We start from the raw sequence: 22,786 nt of genomic DNA on the forward strand, positions 1-22,786 counted from the left end.
AGCTAGACAAGATGGACACTCATCCGACACCACCCCTTTTGGGGAGTAGGTAGATGGTGTCAAGGTGGGACTGGTCTCAACCAGGTACGTGGCCTACAGCTTATCCTTCATCGCAAGCAGGTGCCCCCTGCAACCAGTTAGGCAGAGTACGCACAGGTCCCAGCAGCAACTCCAACATTACCTGTCATCCCACTAGCCTTTCTCACGCTAATGAGGTCCCCTCCGATGAGCTGCATCCTTCGGGATGTTATTAGGGACATGCTTCGACAAGTCCCGCCCCCAGCACCCATAGTCATTACGCCTATGGCTCCAGTGCCTCAGGCGCTGCCCAGCTGCCCATGCCAGCTCCTTAGATTCCGGCTCACCTGCTGCCTGCAGCTCAGGCCACTCCACAGCAGCAGCAGGCTCCGATTTCCACACCTTTAGCAGACTTCCTTCCGGAAATTCTGGTGTATGTTTCAAGGCCTGGCTGGCTGAAGCGAAGATGGTGGCTCAGGACATCATTTAGTCCAGTCTTGCATATCGATAACTTGGGGCGTGCCTTCTGCATTGCCACCATAATGAGGACGGCCTGGTCTCCAGGATACCAAGTTCAACCCGGACATCCAGGAACGCATATTGAACCTTACTTTAGAGGGTAGTGACCTCTTTCATACTTGAGGAATCTGATAAGTTCAGACTGCAAAGGTTTATCCATCCTTACAAAGTCCACGCCCAAGACTTTCAGTCAAACGCACCAGCATTCCCGAAAAAGGTCAGGCCTTCGGCGGGTTCTAGGTCTTCCAAGAACGACAGTCCAGGCAGGCTGACCACTCTCTAAGCCAAAACCAGCGAGACTAGGCGGGGAATAAGGGCTTCTTTCAATCCCGCTCCTCATCCTCAGTGGGAAAGTAGGCATGACGCACACCCCTCCGGATCCACGTGTCTCTGGTGGGGGGCAGGCTTGCTCTCCACGCGTCTGAAGTTTGAAGATCCCTGGATCCTGTCAGTAGCTTCCACGGGATATCAGTTACCAGTCCCTCACACTCCTCCCACAGATTAGGACACCAACTCTGTTGGTGGAGATCTGAGATCTCGTAGAGAGCCAGGCAGTGGAAGAAATCCCAGCCTCCCAGCGGGGTATGGGCTTCTACTCCAGGATTTTTGCCATACACAAGAACAAGGCTGAGTTGTTGGACTTTTCCACCCGGAAACCTTCCCTCCCTCTTAAAAATTTCAAGATGGTTACCCCAGTGCTTATTGCAGAAACACTGTGCAAGCAAGACTGGATGTGCTCTCTGGATCTGAAGGACGGTTTATTACATGTACCGATCTGGCAGCCCCATTGGTCCTTCCAGTGCACTTCACAAGACTCAAAATGAGATTACAGCTTCGATTTGCAGCCTCATGGAAGCAGCAGTGAGGCTCTCAGGCGGAACTCGTCAGCATTCCTTCCTTTACCAGGACCTAATCTGGTGGAGCACGGTCTGCAACTTGAGGGTGGGCAGGTCCTTCTGACAGCCAGCACCGCAGATTGCCATCACCACGGATTCGTCCTTGGAGGGCTTGGCAGCGACCATGGACAACCAAAGCATCCACTGTGTCTGGTCCCTTCAGGAACGGAAAGCCCATATCAATTGGCTGGAACTGAGGGCTATCTGGCTGGCCCTCAGGGCTTTCCTGCCGCTCATCAGTGGCAAAACTATGCTCATTCAGACAGACCAATCCACCAGCATGTACTACCTCAACAAGCAGGGAGGCAGTCAGGCTCAGCAGACTGTGGCCAAACAATTACAAGTGACAGCTGGGCGATTGAGTCCTTCATGAGATCTTCAGCAAATGGGCCGTCCACAGGTGGACCTCTTTGCCCCCTGGTTCAACAGGAAGTGCCCTCAATTTGCATCCCGACGGGGACATGGTCTTGGCTCTCTGGGCGATGCATTACAGATACTGTGGGACAGCATGGACTCCTATGCCTTCCCCCTGATGCCACTGATACACAAGGTGATTTGCAAGAGAAGTGTCCTGTCACCTCTACATCATCCTGGTAGTTCAGTGGTGGCCTGCGAGGCCATTTTTCTTGGAGCTGCTCAGCCTGTGGGACCCGCCTCCGATGCACCTTCTGCGGGGCCCAGCTCATTTCCTATCGCAGCAGGGGGTCAGTCATTCAACCCAGCCCGCAGAAGTTAGCCCTTGCATCGTGGTTCCTGAGCAGGTCATGCTGAAGCATCTGTGCCTCTCGCAGGCCAATCTAGACCTCATTCAGGGGGCTAGTAGCAATGCCACTAGGAGCCAGTACGAAAGCAAGTGGACTAGGTTTTGCCACTGGGCGCAAGCTAGGAAGGTCACTAATCTCACTTGCTCACTGGATGATGTGCTTTCTTTCCACAAGTCGCACACTCGAGGGTGCAGATGGACACATGCCACACTTATCTTGTGGCCATCTGAGTCTACCAGAACTCGGAAGAGGACTTTTTCTCGTCCGCCAACCCAGTGGTTAAACGACATCTGACAGGCCTCACTATGCTCTAACCTCCCATTAAGAAGCTACACCCTGTGTGGGACCTCAATATAGTGCTGGGCGCCTTGGCGCAAAAAACTTTTGAGCCAATGGCATCCGGACATCAGGCTGGTCACAAACAGCTCTTTTGGTAGGCCCGACTTCAGCCAGACGTATCTGCGAGATTCAAGTTCTAGTGTCCTCTGAGCCATACATTACCTTTCATAGGGACAAGGTGGTCATCCGAACGCAACCCGCATACCTGCGTCCCACCCCCTTTCCTCCATACTGCATTGGCGTCCCTTCTTAGGGACTCGAGACGGAAACCTTTTTTACCAGAAAAAAACCTTCCCCTTTAAATTTAGAGGCGCGCAGGTGTGCGGCCCTGGGAACATGGGCTGCCCTCCGGTGCCACACCTCGGTCCCCTTTTCCGCGTTGACAGGAACTGGACAATTTCACCAGTGCTCCTGGGTTTGGCTTCGGCCATGTAATACCACACACTCTTCCCCGGATACTTTCGTCTGTCTTTGTCTTTTATCAATCAGGTACTCAGTCCTCTGGTGCCACGCTATGCCCTGTCTCATGTCGACTTCAGCCTGCGAGGGGCCCTTCCCTACCGCTACCTCAGATCCCCACGCTCTTTGCCTCCGCTGCCTTGGCCCCGACCACTGATGGGAAGGTTGTACCGCATGTGACGCACTCTTTGTGTGCCCTGAAGAATAGACTGGCTAGGTGGAGGGAGCTCATCGAGAGGTCGCCTCCAGAGGACTTGAAGGACTTCGTCAGACATAGATCAAGGCCCAAGGTAGGGATGCTCTTTACCAGTGCACCCCGCATGGGCAATACCTTTCCAGGGAAACGCCTACACGGGAGGAACCTCTCAGGTTCTCATACCACCACGAGTACCGAGGCCTATTCAGCTACCCGCCGCCAGGCCGAGGGGGTCGGTACTCTTACAAAGGACCGGAAGGTTCTTTTACCAGGCGTACACCCAAGGGGCCACGCTATTGTACCGTCATGGCAGAGGGGGGTGCCTACACGCAGCACTACCGTCGACTTTGCCGAGGGTGACACGCCTACCAGGCCACAGCCTGAGGTGCAGGGCAGGTATCATGCTCCACCGTCGAGTCCTGGAGGAGGCTGGGCCCAGTCAGCCAAGCACCACGACTTCGGCACGTGGCATGCCGCTCGGCATGCCGCCTGATACCTCCCCGAGGAACGGTGCAGGTGGGTGAATGAGTTACAAGGTGGGACTGGGATCAACCAGGTACGTGGCCGACCAATTATTCATCAGCAGCGCAGGACAGGTTCCCTCTGCAACCAACTACACAGAATCCGCCCCAGTAGCCATCCATGATCCTATCAATATCACCTGCCACCCCACTGGCCTGTGGGGGCAGGTTCTTTGAAAAGTGCCACACCCTCAAGAGATCTCCTCAGATAGGGGCCATCCTCAAGGATGCTGTCGGGGACATGTTCACTCCGGCCTGCTGCCCACAGCCATAGTCATTCCTCATATGGCTACAGTGCCGGAGGCCCCTGTGCAGCCACCACTGTCCACGCCAGCTCCTTCGATTCTAGTTCCCCAGCCTCCCACAGTTCAGGCGGTTCCGTACCAGTCTCCGGCTACGGTCTCCACACCTCAGCCTTCTGTGCCCAGCACTCCTCCCTCGCCAGACCAGCTGTACACAGACTAACGACCATGACGCACCATCAGCCAAGGCCTTCCACAAACGTTTTGCAGGTTCTGGCTGAGTACCTGGGCCTTCCTACGCCTGAAGTCTAACAACCAGATGCAGGGGTACTCGCTGAGGTCCTTGCTCTAGGCCCCTCTGATAGGACGGGGATCCTGATGCAAAAGGACGTTGTCGCCTTGGCCAAAAAGGGGTGATTTAACCCCCACTCGGTCAAGCCGGTCAATCGACGCCAAGTAAAGGCAAATGGAGGGGGTTACTCTTGCTGTCGGCCCACCCTCAACCACACTTCACTCAAAGCCTCAGTAGTCCTCAGCCACCTTGTCCTCTGTGCTGCTAGGCAATGAGAAGATCTTGGAGGTGTACGGGAAGAAGCTTTATTCCAACATTTCGCTGCATCTTTTTCAGGCCAACGTGGATGCCATGCTGGCAGCCATTAACCAGAGGCTTTGGCAGGAAATGGCTAACTGGCTCTGCATGGGAAGTTCTGGAAAGAAGTCCTGTTTCATGGCGGTACTGCCAGAGGCAAAAATGGTGATGCAAGACATGGGAGTCCACATTAGCCCACATTGCTACCTCTGGCCAGGCCGTACGCATCGCCACGGATATGACGGCCTGTCTCTGGCCTACTAAATTCAATCCGGACGTCATTGGACCTTCAGTTCAAGGGTGAGAACCGCTTTCGCTCCACCACCGACGAGGAGCTAGATAAACAGTTCGCAAACTGCGAAGGCTTTATCCTTTTGAAAGTCACGCCCAAGGCGTATACCCAGTCACATCAACGCTCCAACGGGTGGACGTTTAGATGGTTCCACAGCTTCCAAGAGCGGAGGTCCAGGCAGCCTGACCGGTCGCAGAGTCAACACCGGCACAAACAACAAAGTGGGCGGGAGGAGAGGGGGCTTTTTCCAGTCCCCCTCCTCCGCAACAGCCTCTGCGGGAAAGAAGGCTTGATGCGCCTCTTGGGGTCCACGTGGGGGGCAGGCTTGCCCTTCAAGCACAGTTCTGGCATCAATATTTCACTGACTCCTGGATCCTCTCTGTAGTATCAACGGGGTACAGCCTACCGATTCCCTTCCTCTCCTCCCTCCTACCCTCCACTCCCACAGATTGGGACAGCAACTCTGGCAGAGATTCGGCAAGGATTGGGATTCTAGTCCAGGATTTTCACTATACAGAAGACAAACCAGGCTGGCCTGAGAATTGTTGGATCTTTCCACCCTCAACCTCTCCCTATTCAAGATGGTTATGCGATGCAATCATAGCGAAGCCATTGTGCAAGGGGGACTGGATGGACATTGTGCAAGGGGGGACTGGATGTGCTCCCTGGATCTGAAGGACGCTGATCGTCACGTCCCGATTTGGCAGCCGCATTGCTACTTTCTACGGGTGTTAGGGAGAATTCTCTGTTTGGGCTGAATTTCCTAACCTAGTGAGTCCCCCAGCAGCTTTGCTGGATTTTTGGGGTTTATTTTTTTTCTCCTGCCACGAGTGAGACTTTCACCCTCACTCCTGGGCATGATTTGAGTGTTTCTTTGAATCTAGAAGTGTTTAATGGGCTATGGGGTCTTTTATTCCATAGGGCTTCATGTGTTTTTGTGATGTGTTACACAGCACCCTCAGTGCAGTGACACAGGGGTTTCATAGTGACCCCCCAGTATAGACTCCATACCCTGGGACCGACTACTGTCTCCCAGGGCATGTAAAGTCACCATTGACTTTACTAACCTTAAATTCTGAACAGAACCAGTACAAACCATCATATTGTGGACGTACTGGTTGGGGCAATTCGATTGCCCCAGGGTCTGTTAGTCGAGGGGGCACGTCTCCGTCCCCCGGATCGAGTTTTGGCTGGTGGCAGTGGATACTACTTTTTATATTCAACCGCGAATATTTTCCTATGGGATTTCCCATTGTTTTAGGCTACTATCTTTATTTAATTATTTATGGTAGCCTCGAACATACCGCCGGTTTATTTAATATGAATTCTCCGGTTGGTATTTTTTGCCAAAACTTGATTCTAAAATGGCGTTTGTGTTCTCTTCTGTGACTCCAACCCAAGTCGAGCCCTTTGTTCCACATTTTGGCGGGCTTCTCCACAGAAGCCCTCCAAAGTGGTGCCACTCTGTCTGGGGTACTTAGGAGGGGTGGAGGGGAATTTAGGCACCCTGGACTGAGTTGCCTAGGCAACTCAAGTCGCACTCCGTCCTGATTGGCCCAAGTGGTGAGCCGGCCGGCTCACCACTTAGCATGTTTGAGTGACAGCTAGGCTGAGTGAATGGGGGTTTGCTGCATAAAAGCAGGGCTTTGGAGACTGGAACTTCAGAAGTCGCCACAGGACCTAAGAATCCGACGAGGGAGAAGCTGAGCCGACCTGCCACGACACCACCACCGGTGGAGCCCTGCTAGATTGCCTCACCACTTTTCCCAACGACAGAGGAGATCTCCTGCTGGAGAGTCTTCGTCCTTTGACTGGTGGGGATAACCAGTTTCACCGTCTTTTCGCTTTCCCGACGTATCTCGTGGCCGCCTTGCCCGTGCCAAGCACCCCGGCAACCGGGATACCATGTTTTTCCACAACCGCGAGACAAAGATACCACCTTTAACTGGAAAACTCCGCGGCTGTTTTCTGCCCTGGTAGTGCAACGACCTTCATCTTTCCTCCAAGTCGAGATCTTCTCTTCCCCTGGACGACGACGCAACTTGCACCCACTACCAGGAACCACTGCCACCGCTGGAGGATCCTTACCACTTAAGGTACCTTGTCCCACCTGGCTTCCCTTGCTACCGACTGTACGGGGTAGATTTAGCCGCCGGCTTTCGAATCTGGGTTAGCATGGGACACCTTGGCTAAACTTTTCTAAATCTCTCCCAACGCTTTTCTGAACCCTCTGCAAGACTTTCTCAGCCTAGTGTAACTGTGATCTTGGGCGCATTTGTGCTCTGCTCTCTCGAAGAGTGGGCCCAGCCTTTGGACTTTGGCTCACCAGTGACTTTTTGCTCTCTGCCTTGCTAAGTGTTCAGGAATCGTAGAGTGGTGTACCTCTTCATATTCTGTCTTTTTCCCTCCCTTTTTCACAAACTTATTAGAGTGCAATCTAGTTAAGCGCTCACCTCTGTATGAAAATAAGTGGTGTTTTACTGTGATTTTCTAATAGGGGAAAAAGGGGTGTATATATCATAATAACTGCAAATATTTTACAATAAGAGTGCTGGAGTGTTTCAACTGTGTTTTTAAATAAATAATTATATACTTTGATACCAAAGCTCTGGTCAGTGTTTGCTTGTATTATTGTATCTGAGTGCCTATTGAGTATACTTTGCATACTGCCTAACTCTCTTGAGGGAAGTCTGACTGCTCAGCCACAGCTACCAGGTACATCTGGGTGGTACAGACTGCTACCAAGTGGGTTTACTGCCAACACCTCTAGGCTTAAATCTTTTGCAGTGGTCCCTAAGGGAACTGCACAGGTTTCTGCCTAACAACGGGGTCAGGATCATGGGCTGCCACTTCCAATGCAAGCTGCTACCCTTTGGCCTCAACCTGGCTCCCAGGGGGTTTACCAGTCTCATGAATGCAGTGGGTGCCCTCCTCACAGCCCAGAGCCATCACATCTACCCATACTTCGACTAGCTCGTCAGGACAACCTCACTTGAGGTGGTGCACCACACTTCCTCCGCTCTTATGAGCACACCCTGTGACCTGGGATTTTTGCTCAACCTCCAGAAGTCTCAGTTGCAACCCACGCAGACACTGACTTTCCTTTGCCTCATCTGGGACACTTGCTCCGAGTTTTACCCTCCGAGGACAAGATCATGTCAATCAAGATGGCCACGGCTCACTTCTCACCCTAGAGGTGACATGGGCCTGTTGGTACCAACACTTATTGGAACTCATGGTGGCTGTCCTGCTGGCCATCCCCCACACGATACTCGGGATGAGGAGATTACAGCTGCACTTCGCAGCCTCATGGAATCAGTGGGGCTCCTAAGCGGAGCTGGCCAGCATTCCTCATTTTCTCAACTCAGACCTCACATGGTGGTCCAGGGACTGCAACCTGCAGACAGGCAAGCCTTTTCGGCAGTCGGCCCCACTGGTCACATCACTACAGACTCCTCTCTCGAGGGCTGGAGGGGACACTCTGGACAGCCACAGCATCCATGGAGTTTGGACCTGGCAGGAGTCTCATATCAACTGGCTGGAACTGCTAGCCATCTGGCTAGCTTTCATTCCGGCCATTGGGGGCAAGGTTGTCCTCATCCAGACAGACCCCTCCACCAGCGTGTACTTTGTCAACAAGCAGGGGTACCAAATCCCCTCCACTTGCGGACTAGCCGTCAGCATGTGGGATTGGGCCCTTGAGAATAACATCTACCTCGCGGCCATCCACCTTCCGGGGTTGTCCAAATTGGAGGCGGACAGGTTCAGCAGGCTGGGAGCAGACAATTAAGAGTGGCAATTGAACTACCAGGTGCTCCATGAGATCTTCAGCAGATGGGGGCATCCGCAGGTGGATCTTTTTGCCTCTTGGGATAACCAGTGCCAGCAGTTCGCATCCTGGCAGGGGCAGGGCCCCGGCTCCCTGGGTGATGCATTTCAGGTTCAGTAGAACGGCATGACAGCATATGCATTCCCGCCCACACCACTGTTCCACAGGGTGATCTGCAAAATAAAAATCTTGTCACCTCAGCATCGTTCTGATAGCTCCATGGTGGCCGGAAAGACCATGGTTCTCGGAGCTGCTCAGCCTCTCGGACAGGCACCCATTCACCTTCCGATGGGCCCAGCACATCATCTGGTGCAACAGGGGGGCAGGGTCCTCCACCCCGTGCCACAAACTAGCCATTGCAGCATGGTTCCTGAGCAGGTCACGCTAAGGCACCTCAGCCTCGCTCAGGCTAACCTAGAGATCCTTCAGGGTGCAAGGAGCAAGGTTACCAGGAGTCAGTACAGAGTAAGTGGACTAGTTTCTGTCACTGAGCAGACTCTAAGGTGATGATCGACCACCCCTCCCTCGCTTATGTGCAAGTTGGACGATGTGCTCGCCTCATCGGCTCACCTTGCCCATTCAGGCATGCAGGTGGACACATGCTGCAAGTATTTGGCAGCCATCGGGGCCTACAGAAACTCTAAGGTCTTCTCGTCCAAACCAATAGTTGAGAGGCATTTGACAGGCCTCGCCAGATTTTACCCGCCCATCAGAAAACCAACCTCAATGTAGTGTTGGTCGCCTTGGTGCACACGCCCTTCAAGCCAATGGCGTCCACGGACATCAGGCTTGTTACCATTAAGACAGCCCGGCTAGTGAGCCTTAGTCAGCGAGATCAGGCTCTGGTGGCTTCGGAGCCATATACTACTTTTCGCAAGGATAGGGTAGTCCTGTGGACACACCCAGCATTCCTACCAAAGGTACCCTGTGCTTTCCATCTAAACGAGGAAATGGCGTTTTTTGCTGAGCCCAAAGACGAACCTCAGGGGGCCCTGCACTGTCTGTCAGACACGCTTGAAATTCTACTTGGACAGGACCAAGGGCTTCCGCAAGTCGGACGCACTGTCACCTTCAGTGGGTCAAGGCCCGGGTATCAGACATCCAAGGCCTCCATAGCAAGGTGGATGGTCGCAGCCATTAAGGAGGCATACGAGGGGCAGCACAAGCTGCTTCCGGCCAACTTGCACAACCACGCTATCGGAGCCAAGGCTATGGCGGTCGCATTCCAGAGACGTGTCCTGTCACAGGTCATCAGCAGGGCGGCCACGTGGGCCACCCCATGGCTTTCTGCAAGCACTACTGGTTGGATGCTGCCTCCAGGTCGGATGAGGCTTTCGGGCAGACGTTACTAAGGATCTTGTTTTCATAAGGAGGGTCACCTCTCAACCCTGGGGTACATTGTTGTAATCGCCCATACAGTATGGAGGAAAGTGGACGGGAGTGAAGAGTAATTATAAGTTACTCACTGTAGTGACTAACGTACTTGGTCCATAGTCCTTACCTCCATATGTCCCACCATCATTCTCCCTAATGACTGGTGTCATTAGGCAGTGGTCAATATTGTCGACACCTCAATGGGGACTGAGGCGTGGCGCCGTTGGGCAATGTCAACAGAGCGCATGCTCCCAGGGCCGCACCCCCTTAAAGGGGACAGGTTTTCTAGTGAAAAAGGTTTTGTCTCCCATCCCTATAAAGGATTCCCAGGCAGTACGGAGGAAAGGGGACTATGGACTAAGAGTACGTTAGTCACTACGGTGAGTAACTTATAATTTATTCCCCATCACCCTTCCAACCTGCCTCACTTTGCAGATAGCTAGAACGCCTTGGTTCTGCAGTCCCTCAACATGCTGTTAAGGATTTCAATCAGGCGATACACCCAGGTCTCAGCCTAGAATGCAGCACACAAATGAAATACTTATTGTATCATGACTATAGGTTCAATATTCTGAGTGATATGCCACTCATATCGCACCCCTTCTCAAAATATCCCCAGGTCACAATGGACCAGGAATCAGGCTGGTTGGTAACGGTAATATTTATTTAAAATCAAACATACTTTGTAATCAGGAGCAGCAATCGCCAATGTGGTGACCATAACAGATAAGTAGGTATGTAAGGCAGTTAAATTCACTTTTAGCAACACCAAATATAAAACACAGAAAAGAACAGTTTTGGCTTGTTTGAAAGATAGCGCTTGAGTTAAAAATTTCCCCCTGCAAAATTCCTTAACCCACAATTAAGCAATACTGAATAGATGTGAGGAAGCGGCAGATATTCAGGAATAACACACAGTAAACAGAATTAAGATACAACCTTCCCTCCCCAAACAAGAGGGGGAAACTGGTTGCAAATCTTACACTTTTAAAATGACATTCGGAAATGGCTTAGCAAAACAATGGAAATTGTGCAAAAATCCTTACATCAATATACATTTATATGGGAGCAACATTGGAAAGGTGCAATCAAACTACAGTATGAGCAAAAGTAAACACTGGATCTTAATGGAAGTTTGGAAATTTAAAATGTTCACAAAAATTCACTAAACGGTTTTTCAGAAAAAGGGGTGAAATAGTTTTGGCGGTAGCTACAGGTCTCATCTATAATCCATAGTTGAAATGAAGTCTAGCTATTAAATTGAGTGAGTTAGGCAATGTTGAATGAGGCGTTTTTGGAAATAAAGCACAAAAAAGAAAACGACAATCCACCTTTACCGGGGTAGCTTTATTCTACACTGGGGCATTCAGGCTAGGTTGCCAGATTGAAACACAGTAAGCTCTAGAGTTGATCCGCGGTACCAACCTCAGCACCTACGTGTCCACCCTCGCTGACTCAGTCCAATTACCCGAGGGAGGATTTAAAGGTTTGGGATTTAACAAGGCAAACTTATTTAAATTAGTTTAGCACTAGCGCAAATAATCAAGGCAAGGTTTCAAGAATGGTTCTGACAATGTTACAAGTTCTTAAGGTAAGGAGAGGATGACTTGGAGAATTAGATGGAACAAAACGAGACAAGGTATGGTATGATTCTTCTATGCTTCCTGTTAATGCTTAGTCCACTTTAATTTAAAATTTTGGACCGTCAAGGGTTCTGTTCATCACAAGAATCAGTCTAACCAAGGACAGTAGGGCACATCTGGTGGAACAGTAAGCTGGGCGGGGTCTGGTCACCTGGACTGTATTGCACTGGTTACTGGAGACGGGAGATCAGTGTGATGGCGGGTATGCAGGAGGCAAGCATGTAGTAGCAAGCCAGACTGGATCAAGATGCTTCCCTGGGGTTTTGGGATTTGTTTCAGAATTGAGGCCTAGAGTTCAGCAATGCTGAGGCCTTGGCTTTGTAATGGAATCGGGAATCTGGAACAAGGATGGAGAATTAAGGAACAGGGCGCCACGCTGACATTGGGATGATGTCAGGAATCTGTCTGTGTGTTGTGACATTCCCTTATTTATCATGCCCAATGACCTCACTGAATTATATGGCAGGGGCAAGCCTACTGTCCACACTTGGGCAAAAGCATAATCTCTGCCTTGCTTTTCGCTGATTGGATGACAGAAGGGCATGTCATGTTTTATGAGATGATCTTTGCAATGTCTGGAAACCTCCCATAGCTATTGGGACCAACATATAACTTTCCCACCAATACATATTTATGTAGTTGTGACCTCTAAGAAAATCAAATGCACACTTTGCATATCTCGTGGGTCACAGTTGAATCCAAGTCCCAAATCTGAGAGACCTGGTTTTGCCTTTCTGCTACATTTTGGCAATTTTAACCATGAAAGATTTGGCCTAACATTCCCCAATTTGGTACATAGATGCACCTTTACCCCTGGGATATGTGCACAAACGGTCAAGTGCACAAGATCAATACTTTCCCCACAACTGGTTATTCTTTACAACCTCTCTTCCTTATGTAGTATTGGGTTCAATCACATCTTCAAAGAAAAAGCATAACATTAAATTTAGAATTATGCACTTTTCACATTTTTTTTTTATTCTGGTGGCAAAGTTGCATGTCTTGAAGTTCAATTGCAAAATAGGCATTTTAAAACCAAAAGGAAGGCCATTGTCACTTAAACAGTTTTTTTTTTCTTTTTTTGAACTGCAAGTGTCAAATCCTTTCAAACAGGGTGGGTCTCTCTCTTGACGGAAGATTCCTGCTCCTCCCACTGGAAGGGGGAGTGTCTTGGCCTGCTACAGTCTTGGCCTGGGGCAAAGACGAATGTCTAATGTAACTTGAAAGGCGCCATTGTGCTGGGGATTCCAAGCCTCCAGCCAGCAATTAGCCTTTTCCTGTTCCACCAGTTGAGGTGTCCTTTTTTCTCTGGGTCAGCACTGACAGGGCAAGTTTTTTTTCTTTTAACTATTGTTTGCCATTCAGACTGGGTTGAGCTTTGATTTACAGTTTTAAATCTTAACTTTAAACACAGAGAATTAAAACAGTTTAGAAGGGTCTTTCGAAGGGATTGGTTCCTCCGACGTATTCCACAGCTGTGCTGCTTTGGAAAATTTTCGGCTCCTGCGTCGATGACGTAGATACTGTCCTAGAGGGCCTCCGTCGAGCCGCTGTCACCGGATGTTATAAGTGAGACGCACGATGCCCGTAGCCTCAGTTCCGTTTTTTCCGCGAACGTGTTCGCTTCGGAGAGCTTCTGATTCTATCAGTTCTTCGAACTTGGTTTGTGAAATTATCATGTCTTCTTCTACCCCCACAGTCGGGATTCAAGAAGTGTCAGGACTGCGGTTCCAAGATGTCACTTGCAGACCCGCACAACATCTGCCTCTGGTGCCTCAGCGAGGACCACGCCACCAATGATTGTGACGAATGCCAGCCTTTGACATCAAAGGCCTTGCGGGAGCGAAAGAAGCTGTTGGTAGGTAGGGTTTCCAAGCCCCATAAATCGAAATCCACTGGGCTTTCGACCAACGATCCGAGGGGCGACTCTCTGCATTGGCGTAAATCCAGAGGGTCTCGGTCCCGGAGTGGTTCCCGCCATTCCTCTGCCTCTTCGAGGCACTCGCAGAAGCGCCGTCACCGGTCGCCTTCCCGTCCTTGTCCGAGGACTCCGCCAGATGGCGGGTGGCTTGTCCTACCAAGCAGTCCTCTCCTGCGGAATGGGGCGCATTTCGTGAGGAAATGTTGGTGATTTTTGAGTCGCAGGGCTCCTTTCCTTACGCGCCTTCGAGAGAAGCCGGCAAGGAACGCGCTAGGGCCACCGTTTGCACGCGCGATCACAGGACCCTTCAAGGTCCCGGTCGGACAAGGTGGATCCCTCTAGCCATGCCCGCTCCAGGTCCCGGTCCTCGATGCCCTCGAGACCAGTAGAGCCTGTGAAGTCTTCTAAGAAGACGTCAACACCATCGGCACCATGTCAGTCGGGACTCTCTCGAGGCTCCGCCTCCGAGGAAGTCATCGGCGCAGAAGCTGTCGAAGGACACGCTCGGGGCACCGCCCTCAAGGTCTTTGTCGAAGCAATCGCGCCACGCTCGACGTTGACATTTTATTTTTTTGTCTACTCCTTTATTTGAGGCTTTACCAAAGGTACCCCGTGCATCGGTGGAAACTCCGAGGAAGGCCCTAAAGAACTCAGTAAGGCTTGTATTTGAGCCTTTTTCTGTGCCCTCATCCAGGGATTTATTCCAGCCTCCGGATTACATCTCTGAGGTGGATGAAGGGTCTGAGGAAGGTTTGGTTCCTGATGACCCGTTATATGGTCATAGCCAGTTGGAAGACCTGCGTCAGTCTTTGCACAACGCCAGTGGTCTTGATACCTGCCCGGAGGTTGAGTTTGGCAGGCCTGAGCCTGGTTCGCATACTGAATCTTCGTACTGGCGACTCATGTCGAGGGTGACCGAGTACTTGGGGTGGTCTGCGCCACCAGTGGATTTTCTGCAGGATGACCTGACAGATATCCTTGACCAAGGTCTGCCCACTGACCCGGTGCTGCCATTTCATATGGCTTTACAGAGAAGGGTGGTGGCAGCTTGGACTGCTCCGGAGAGTCTCCCGGCTGTAAGCAAGTCATTGCCGAAAAAATACCGCCCAGCCAGTAGCGACCCCTGCTACTTGACTACGCACCCCACTCCTGAGAGTTTGGTGGTGCAGGCGGCTACGGCCCCAGCAAAGCAGGCGTCGTAACCAACCATCCCCCCTGAGAGGGACGACAAATGTTTTGATGGCTTGGCAAAGAAAGTGTTTTCTTCAGGGGGGTATGGCTTTACAGGCAGCCAGCTCTGTGTGCCTTAGCATGTTTCACTTGCACTCTGTGGAATTGTGTCTTTGGCGGCTGAACATATTCCCGAAGGGGAGGAGCGGGATGGTTTTCTTGCCCGTGTTCAGGATGGCAAGGATGCCATGTGTGAATCCGTTCAGTCGGGTCTGGACATGGCAGACTGTCAGTCGGTCCATGGCGGCGAGCACTGTGATGCGCAGATTTGCGTGGTTGTGGAAGTTGGGGTTTGCTCCTGACGTATAAGCCCGGCATCTCAACATAACCTTTGATGGTGAACATCTTTTTGGCAGCAACTCTGACGAGAGGTTGCATACCTCCAAAGCTGCAACGAAGACGTTGAGCGCTGCAGTTCTCCAACCTCTGCCTTTTTGTCCTAGGGGACAGCAATGGAGGGGAGGTTCCTTTCGATGCTACTCTTCCTTTGGTAGATAGAGGAGCTGCAAGTCAAAGGGGGTCACCATAGGATTACCAGAGGTGAAAAACCAGGTACTCGAGGTGCCAAGGCCGCTCAGGCAATTGCCTCTTTGCCATCAGCCACTGCCGCAGCCGCTTCAGCTCAGTCATGAGGCAATGTCCCATGGTTCGCCGGTTGGGTGAAGGCTGGTGCAGCATCTTGTAGAATGGCGTGCCATTACTTCAGATGTGTGGGTTCTGGAGGGCATAGCCCACAGCTACTGTCTTCCTTTCCGGCAGAGGCCTCACAACAATTCACCAGGGAATCTTTGTCCGGATCCGCTCCTTGCGCAGGAAATCAAATCCCTGCTGGAGAAAGGTGCCATAGAACTGGTGCCTGTAGCGGAGAGGAACAAGGGATGGTATTCCCCATATTTTTTTTGATCCCAGAAAAAGAATGGGGGAGGTGGGGGTGTTGGGATTGAGACCCATCATGGACTTGCATGGTTTGAACAAGCTCCTCTGGAAGGACAAGTTCAAGATGGTTACTCTTTCTCAAGTCCTCAGGCCCTTCAACTTCAGGACTGATTGGTGTCTCTAGACCTCAAGGACGCTTACTTTCATGTGCCGATACATCCCAAGCACAAGTACCGGAGGTTCGCGGTTGGTGACTTGCATTTTCAGTTTCGGGTCCTGCCTTTCAGATTGACCTCCGCCCCAAGGGTCTTAACCAAGCTCATGGTGGTGGTAGCGTATCTCAGGAAAGGAGGGATTCAAGTCTACCCCTACCTGAATGATTGGTTGATCAGAGCGCGCGCTCCCGAAAAAGTCCTGGATCATCTGTCAGTCACCTGCCACTCGCTTCACAGGTTGGGTTTCTCCCTCAACTTGAAGTCCCACTTGACACCTACCCAGCAGCTCCAGTACATCAGAGCAGTACTCGACACGTCCCTGGGGCGGGGTTTTCCTCCCCAGGTGAGGGCTCATCACATTCTGCAGATGGTAATAAGTTTCGACATGCCCAGTGTTTCCCAGCGTTCGAATTCTTGAGGTTGCTCGGCCTCGTAGCATCCTGCATTCTCCTGGTGCCAGAGGCCAGGCTGTGGATGAGATCTCTGTAGTGGGCTCTCGATGCAGTGGTCCGTCCTCCAGCAGGATTTCGGATCCCGTTCAGGTGCCGCCCTCGGTAGCCCAGGATCTTCTGTGGTGGGCCGCCAAAGGCAATTTGATGAAGGGGACTCCAATTTGGCTACCCTGGCCGGAGGTGAGGATCATGATGGACGCTCCCTCACGGGATGGGGAGCTCATGCCAACGAGTTGACGGTCAACGGTCTCGGTCGGAGTTCAGACTCCATATCAATCTGGAGCTGATGGCTGTCAGGCTAGCCTGAAGTCTTTTCTGCCATCTGTGCCAGCGGAAGACTGTCCTGATGCTGACAGACAATGACGTGGCCCTGCACTACCTCAACAAAAGGGGGGGGGGGCAGGGTGTCTCCCTCTGTGCAGAGAAGCAATGCAGCTCTGGTTCTGAGACATCCAGCAGGAAATTTCGATCTCAGTTCATCTGGCCGGAGACAAAAATGTGGCAGCAGACGCTCTGAGCAGGCAGAGCACGGTCTCTCGAGTGGGAGCTGGCTCAGGAGATTCTCCTGGAGATCTTCACCCTTTGGGGGACCACACAAGTGGTTCTCTTCGCCACCAGTGTCAACCGGAAGTGCGAAAGATTCTTCTTGTGGGAATTTCCTCCAAAAGGAGCCTTCGGGGACGCGTTCATAGTGGAGTGGTCCTTCCCACTGCTGTACGTGTTTCCTCCAGTCCCCGTCAATCTGCAAGTGCTGCGGAGATTACGGAGGTTCAGTTCCCGAATGATCCTCCTTGCTCCGGCATGGGCCAGGAGAACGTGGTACCTGGACCTTCTCAACATGTCAATCTGCCGTCTTCCCTACCGAGACGATCTGCTCTCACGAGAGTGGGGGGAGGTCAGGTTTTCCATCCAGAGGTCAAGTCCCCCAACCTTCATGCTTGGCTTCTGAAAGTTTTGAGGTATAAGGATTGGGACCTCCCTGAAGACGTGATGGAGGTGTTGCTTTCGGCCAGGCCTACAGCAAAGTCCCTGTACCATTGGAGAAAGTTCTGCGACTGGTGCAGAGTTAAGAATGTGGATCCTTTTCATGTCATTCCTGTGGTTCTCTTGTTTGCTTTCGTTAGCCTACAAGTACCTGCATGTGGGTACCATTAAAGGTTACCTGGCGGCGCTGTCCATATTTAAGCGCTCGTCTGAGGAGTGTTCTGATTTTAAAATTCCTTTTGATTTCTCAGTTTCTGAAAGGGCTTACTAATGTGTTCCTACCGTCACCTTTCCAGGTGCCCGGTTGGGATTTTAACCTGGTTCTTATCCTCATGGGAGCTCCGTTTGAGCCTTTACATTCTTGCCCTTTGAGACTGTTGACCTTGAAAGCTGTATTTTTAGTTGCGTTTTATTCCGCTCGCATAGTGGGTGAGTTGCAGGCACATTCCGTTAAGCCACCCTTCAGTGTTCCATAAGGACAGGGTTGTCCTTGGGGTTCGTCCTTTTCTTCCGAAGGATTCGTCGGAATTTCATTTAAGCCAGGTCATTCTTCCGGCATTCTATCCTCCTCCGCATCCTGGTAAGGAAGAGGAGAGGCTCCATAGGTTGGATCCTAGGAGAGCTTTTAGTTTCTACACCTCACACATGTCCTGGGTCAGAGTGGATGATTAGTTCTTTGTAGGATACGCTGGAAGGCGTTTGGGACAAGCTGTTACTAAACAGACTTTGTCTAGATGGATTATCTTGACAATTTCTGAATGTTGCCACTTAGCGGGTAAGGACCCTCCTACTAGGGGTGTGGCTGCCTCTACTGCCCTGCAGAGGGGTGTTCCCATTTATAACATTTGTGAAGCAGCCACATGGGCCTCTAATACTTTTGTAAAACGCTACTCCCTGGATTTCCATCCATGGGCAAAATTTGGCCTTTGGCAGAGTGGTCCTCTATTCTGCAATTTAATTGGGCATTCTGGAATTCTAAATTCTTTTCCCACCTCCTTACATTGGTACTGCTTTGGGAGTCTGTCATAGATGTGGAGTACGTCCGAGGAACCAATCCCTTCGAAGAACAAGTTACTTTCTTACCTGGTAATGTTCTTTTGATGGGATGTTCTGACAACATATTCCACATTGCTCCCTCCCTACCTGCCCCTCCACAGAATTTCTTTTGCGATTGCAGCTTTCGTTTCCGCAAATCTTTCTGTAGTTATTCTGGCAGAAGATTGGTGCCACACGTTCTGGGGAAAAAACTGAGGCTACAGGCATCGTGCATCCTACTTTTAACATACGGTGACGTCGGCTCGACAGAGGTCCTCGGACAGCGTATCGACATCTATGCAGGACGCAGATGCCGAAAATTTTCCAAAGCAGCACAGCTGTGGTGATTACCTGTCATAGATGTGGAATACATCGTCTGAACATCCCATCGAAAGACCGTTACCAGGTAAGAGTAACTTGTTCTTCTCACATTCTTGAATAATCAAACCTTTACACAATAATAGACTTTTTTAAAATATGCGATTTTGCTCTTCATTCAGGGAAAAGCACATTTAACTTTTAAATTCGGTTATCTTCTGCAGCAAATACCCATTTTATTCAGCTCTAGTCATTCCCTTGAGTGCTGGAATGGTTTGCAGCATGGATACATGTATCGGACATTTGTAGAGTCTTTCTCCGGACAGCTGATTCCTGATACTTGTTGCAAAGTTTTAGCAGTGTGCTGTTTCCCATGGAAAAATGAAAAACAGTCCCTGGTTTGCTTTTCAAAGGAAACTGTTGCCAGGAGCTGTTATTCAATGAGGCCTGGTTCCTCTGAGCCACAATGGATGAGCCTGAGCATTTTGGGGCCTTTTTAATCATAGTGGTTTGAGAAATGAATGGATTTGGCACGAACAGCACTTTGAAATTTGAGAAGATGACATTTAAAAGAAGCATTTTGGGTTTTTCAGCTCAGTAATGCTGTTTCTTTCCTTTGCTTCATGTTGAATGTGGCAGAGCACACTGGCATGCTCCTGCAGTGACTGTTTTCACCCCACCTGAACTGTGTGGTAGGGTGTGCAGCCTTTTTCTGGTTGTGACACAAACACAGTTTGAGATTTTGGCACACACGAGTCGATGCAGTCATTTTGGGCTTTCTTTCTCCATTTCAGTAAGTGATGTAGTGAGGCACATCTGAACGGGTCAAAATATCCCACAGCTGAGGGAAGGGGGGAGAAACTAAGGTCACTGGATTTGGTGCCTCCATATAGACCCGATGTCCTGTCCAGCACTTGTGGGCGTCGGGCAGGGATGGCCTAGAGATGTGTCCCCCAGTGGCACAAAGTTTCTGAAGAGCAGCTGCACTGTGAGATAAAGATCATAATTGAGGAATCTATGGGAGGAAAACCAAAGGGTACATTTGTTAATCTTGAAACGGCACCTATTCACCTTGGTGGCCTCAGTAAAAAGTGCTCCAGCAACCCGAAAATATCTGTGTACACTGCTCTTTTCCAATGGTGCAGGTTTGATGATTCCGTTACCAGGGACTTTAATTGCTGTCTCAAAAGATCCTTGGGTTTTTCCCTGTCTACGCTCTGCATTGAATGTTTTGCTCTGTGTGACTGTTTCAGACATATGGCAAGTGGGTTTAAGGAGAGAATGGAACATATGCACTACGGAGGTCTGGCGAAAACCAGCCAAGAATGAAATGTACAATGAAACATTTCTACCTTATCAGACCTCCGTACATATTTGCCCTCAACTGCTTATAAACCACTTCCAACTGCCTCTTTGAACATACCTTATGATTGCAAAGTCACTATGGGTCAGCAGGATACTCTGTGTGTGTGTGTGTGTGTGTGTGTGTGTGTATATATATATATATATATGTGTATATATGGAGAGAGAGAGAGAGAGACTGACTCACTCCTCCCCCCCCCCCCCACCCATGGTCTGATTCTGTGCTGGACACCCTGGGTCAACTATGCCAGATATCCAGAAAGGTCCCGACTTCACCCGCAGCCTTACATCGACTATTTCGCCCAGGGTGACTCAGGATTCTGCAGAAACTGCCCCCAGCGGGTCACATGACAAAATAATGCAGCAGCAAGCAGTCCCAGGAATAAGGCAGAGGCTGGTGGCACCGTTGAATGTCCTAACCTGAAGATCTGTTGGGCAGTTGAGCCACCTTCTGGACATAAACCTGAGCAACAGCCAATTGGATGAATCTGGCAGTATACGGTGGGTGGCAATATTAAATGGCTGAAACAGCAGTTCCAGTGTGGAGGGCTCTATCCAGCCAATGTGGGGAGTGACCAGGACTCCTGAATTGGACCTCTGATGCAGAGAATCCAAACTGGGATATATCCAAGCCAGTGCACTTAGCAGTTTATGGCAAGTAAGCGCGTTAAAAATTGCAATGTAGGATTCGGCAGCAAACTCCTTCAGTGTTTCTGCAGACTGCCACCTCCAGTTACAGGAACAAGCAACTAAGAAAGGTGGGTGGGCGGGGCAAAACAAAGCCAAAGTACCCTAACTCAAGGGGCCTAGCCAAAGGCTAACCTGCAATCACTGAAAGGGGTTGGTAGCCAAAAGGTGATATTATCAACCATATGGATTGGTCGGAAACGCTGCCACTTATCCACCCACACAGGATGTGAGCATAGTCCAATTAACTAGACCGGCTTTAAACAGATAAGGGCTCCATCCAAAACTCCAGGCTGCCATTGTGGGTCAGATCCCATGTGGTCAAAATGATGTTGAGGCCACCTTGTGGTCCCCTAGACAAAAGGGAAGCTGTGAAACTCAATAGAGAGCAATATTTAAAAGAACCTATTAATACTCCAAAGGCTACTAAAATGGTAGTGGTTCACCTACATAGAAAAATTGCTCGCACCCTTAGTGCATCTTAAGCCAAAGTATAGCTGCCACCACCTTAATCCCTAAAACCTGTGTAGGCTGACAATCACCCTATGGCAAAAATGGGAGCCTGAGATACCCATGGTACTGGACACCTCAGTGAGCAACACAATTCCTTATGTTAAAATGGAACCTAGTAGCTGGGTGATGAAGGCCCTGTTGCCACCAAAATGTAACTAACCAAATAAAACTTGCAAGAAAACTAAAAGGCTCAGTTACTAGAATGCCCAAAATAGGAATTCTGATTTAACAGTATCAAATATGTACCTTGCACATCCTTCATCCAGCTATTGCCCTATGGACTTAGTTGGACAGTTTGAGCCACAGTGGTAAATTTAGCACACTAGGTTGACTTGGCACTTTCCTGCTACCCTAGATCTATTTCCAAGGCCTGGCAGTGTCTTTTGTTCATATCCTTTTTGTATCTGGTTATTTTCTTTTTCTTGGGCATTGCCCCCCTCCTCCCACCTCTCCCCAAACTGCTCTCTAGTCTCCCACAGATGCCGTTCTGACACTCGCTTGCTTTGGACCTTCTGTAGTTTTTTGGTAGACTGTCCTGAATTTATTTAAGGTGTTGCATTTTTATTTAGTTACAAGTTGCTGATGAGCAGTGAAGTGGATGGTCTGAAGACCCAGAACTCCTGTTTACTTGCGAAAGTAGCAGAGATGGACACATCTGTACTGGACAAAGCAAGACAACTCCAAGAGATCCAGCATTCCACTGCTAGAGCTGAAGAAGAGTTTGCCAGGTATATACTCTAATGTGGGACATTGCTTTTTGTTTTTCTTAGCCTTTCTGTGATGGCTTTTCTTTTCCATAATGTAATCTATATATTCCTTAACACCAGTAAAGATTCTGTGAACTCTAACAAAACTGCCTTTGGGAACAACCTGCTGGCAAGGAAACTTCGCTGTTGGGGGCTAAACTCAATGGGTTTGCGATATTGGTAGGACTGAACTGACAAAACATGTGCTTGTTGGGGTGAACAGCGGCCATGTTTGTGAACAGATGGTAGTGCAGTGAAAAAGAATTGGGGCGGGGGGTATCTAGTGCACCAATGTCCTCCATAAGCAACCCTGAAGTTCCCAGCAACCTTAATCCTAACCAGGATGAATCCAATAAGGGATATGGTGGTAGAATAAATCAACCATAACTGGCTTGCAATGGAAAAGTCAGCACTTCAGGATGTAAGCTAACTCAATATGCCTGTCTGAAATTTGTAGATGGCCTTCTGGCTATCACAATTTTTACATCTTTGGACATGTTGCAGTCTTCAGTTATGACTTCAATTACAGAGTATAGAAAATGTGGCTGATCAAGTTTGCAAATCCTACACAGTAAAGAACTGATTGGAATGGAATGATTGAGCCAATAAAGTAATTGGAGGTAGGCAATGCAATTAAAGGGGAACTACAACACAAGTGCAATAATTCCAAAGCTATGCTAAACAAGCAATGCAATTAAAAACTGTCTTGTCTTCCTACACGAATCTGTGGACGATGCTCGAGGCCATACAATGAAGTACCCAATGC

The 22,786-nt window shown here is 50.0% G+C and overlaps 1 protein-coding gene across 3 annotated transcripts in view; it reads left to right on the top strand.

Annotated features, from left to right (window-relative positions):
- The window catches only part of HMMR (hyaluronan mediated motility receptor), a 630,884-nt gene that overhangs the window by 343,195 nt on the left and 264,903 nt on the right, over positions 1-22,786 (top strand). For all 3 annotated transcript variants that reach the window (XM_069654282.1, XM_069654284.1, XM_069654283.1), the window contains exon 17: positions 21,844-22,002. In XM_069654282.1, coding sequence (XP_069510383.1) covers positions 21,844-22,002 — 159 coding nt within the window. The remainder of the gene's footprint in view (positions 1-21,843; positions 22,003-22,786) is intronic.

Source organism: Ambystoma mexicanum, chromosome 3q, assembly GCF_040938575.1.
Source record: "Ambystoma mexicanum isolate Mex_15411 chromosome 3q, UKY_AmexF1_1, whole genome shotgun sequence".
Lineage (NCBI taxonomy): Eukaryota > Metazoa > Chordata > Amphibia > Caudata > Ambystomatidae > Ambystoma > Ambystoma mexicanum.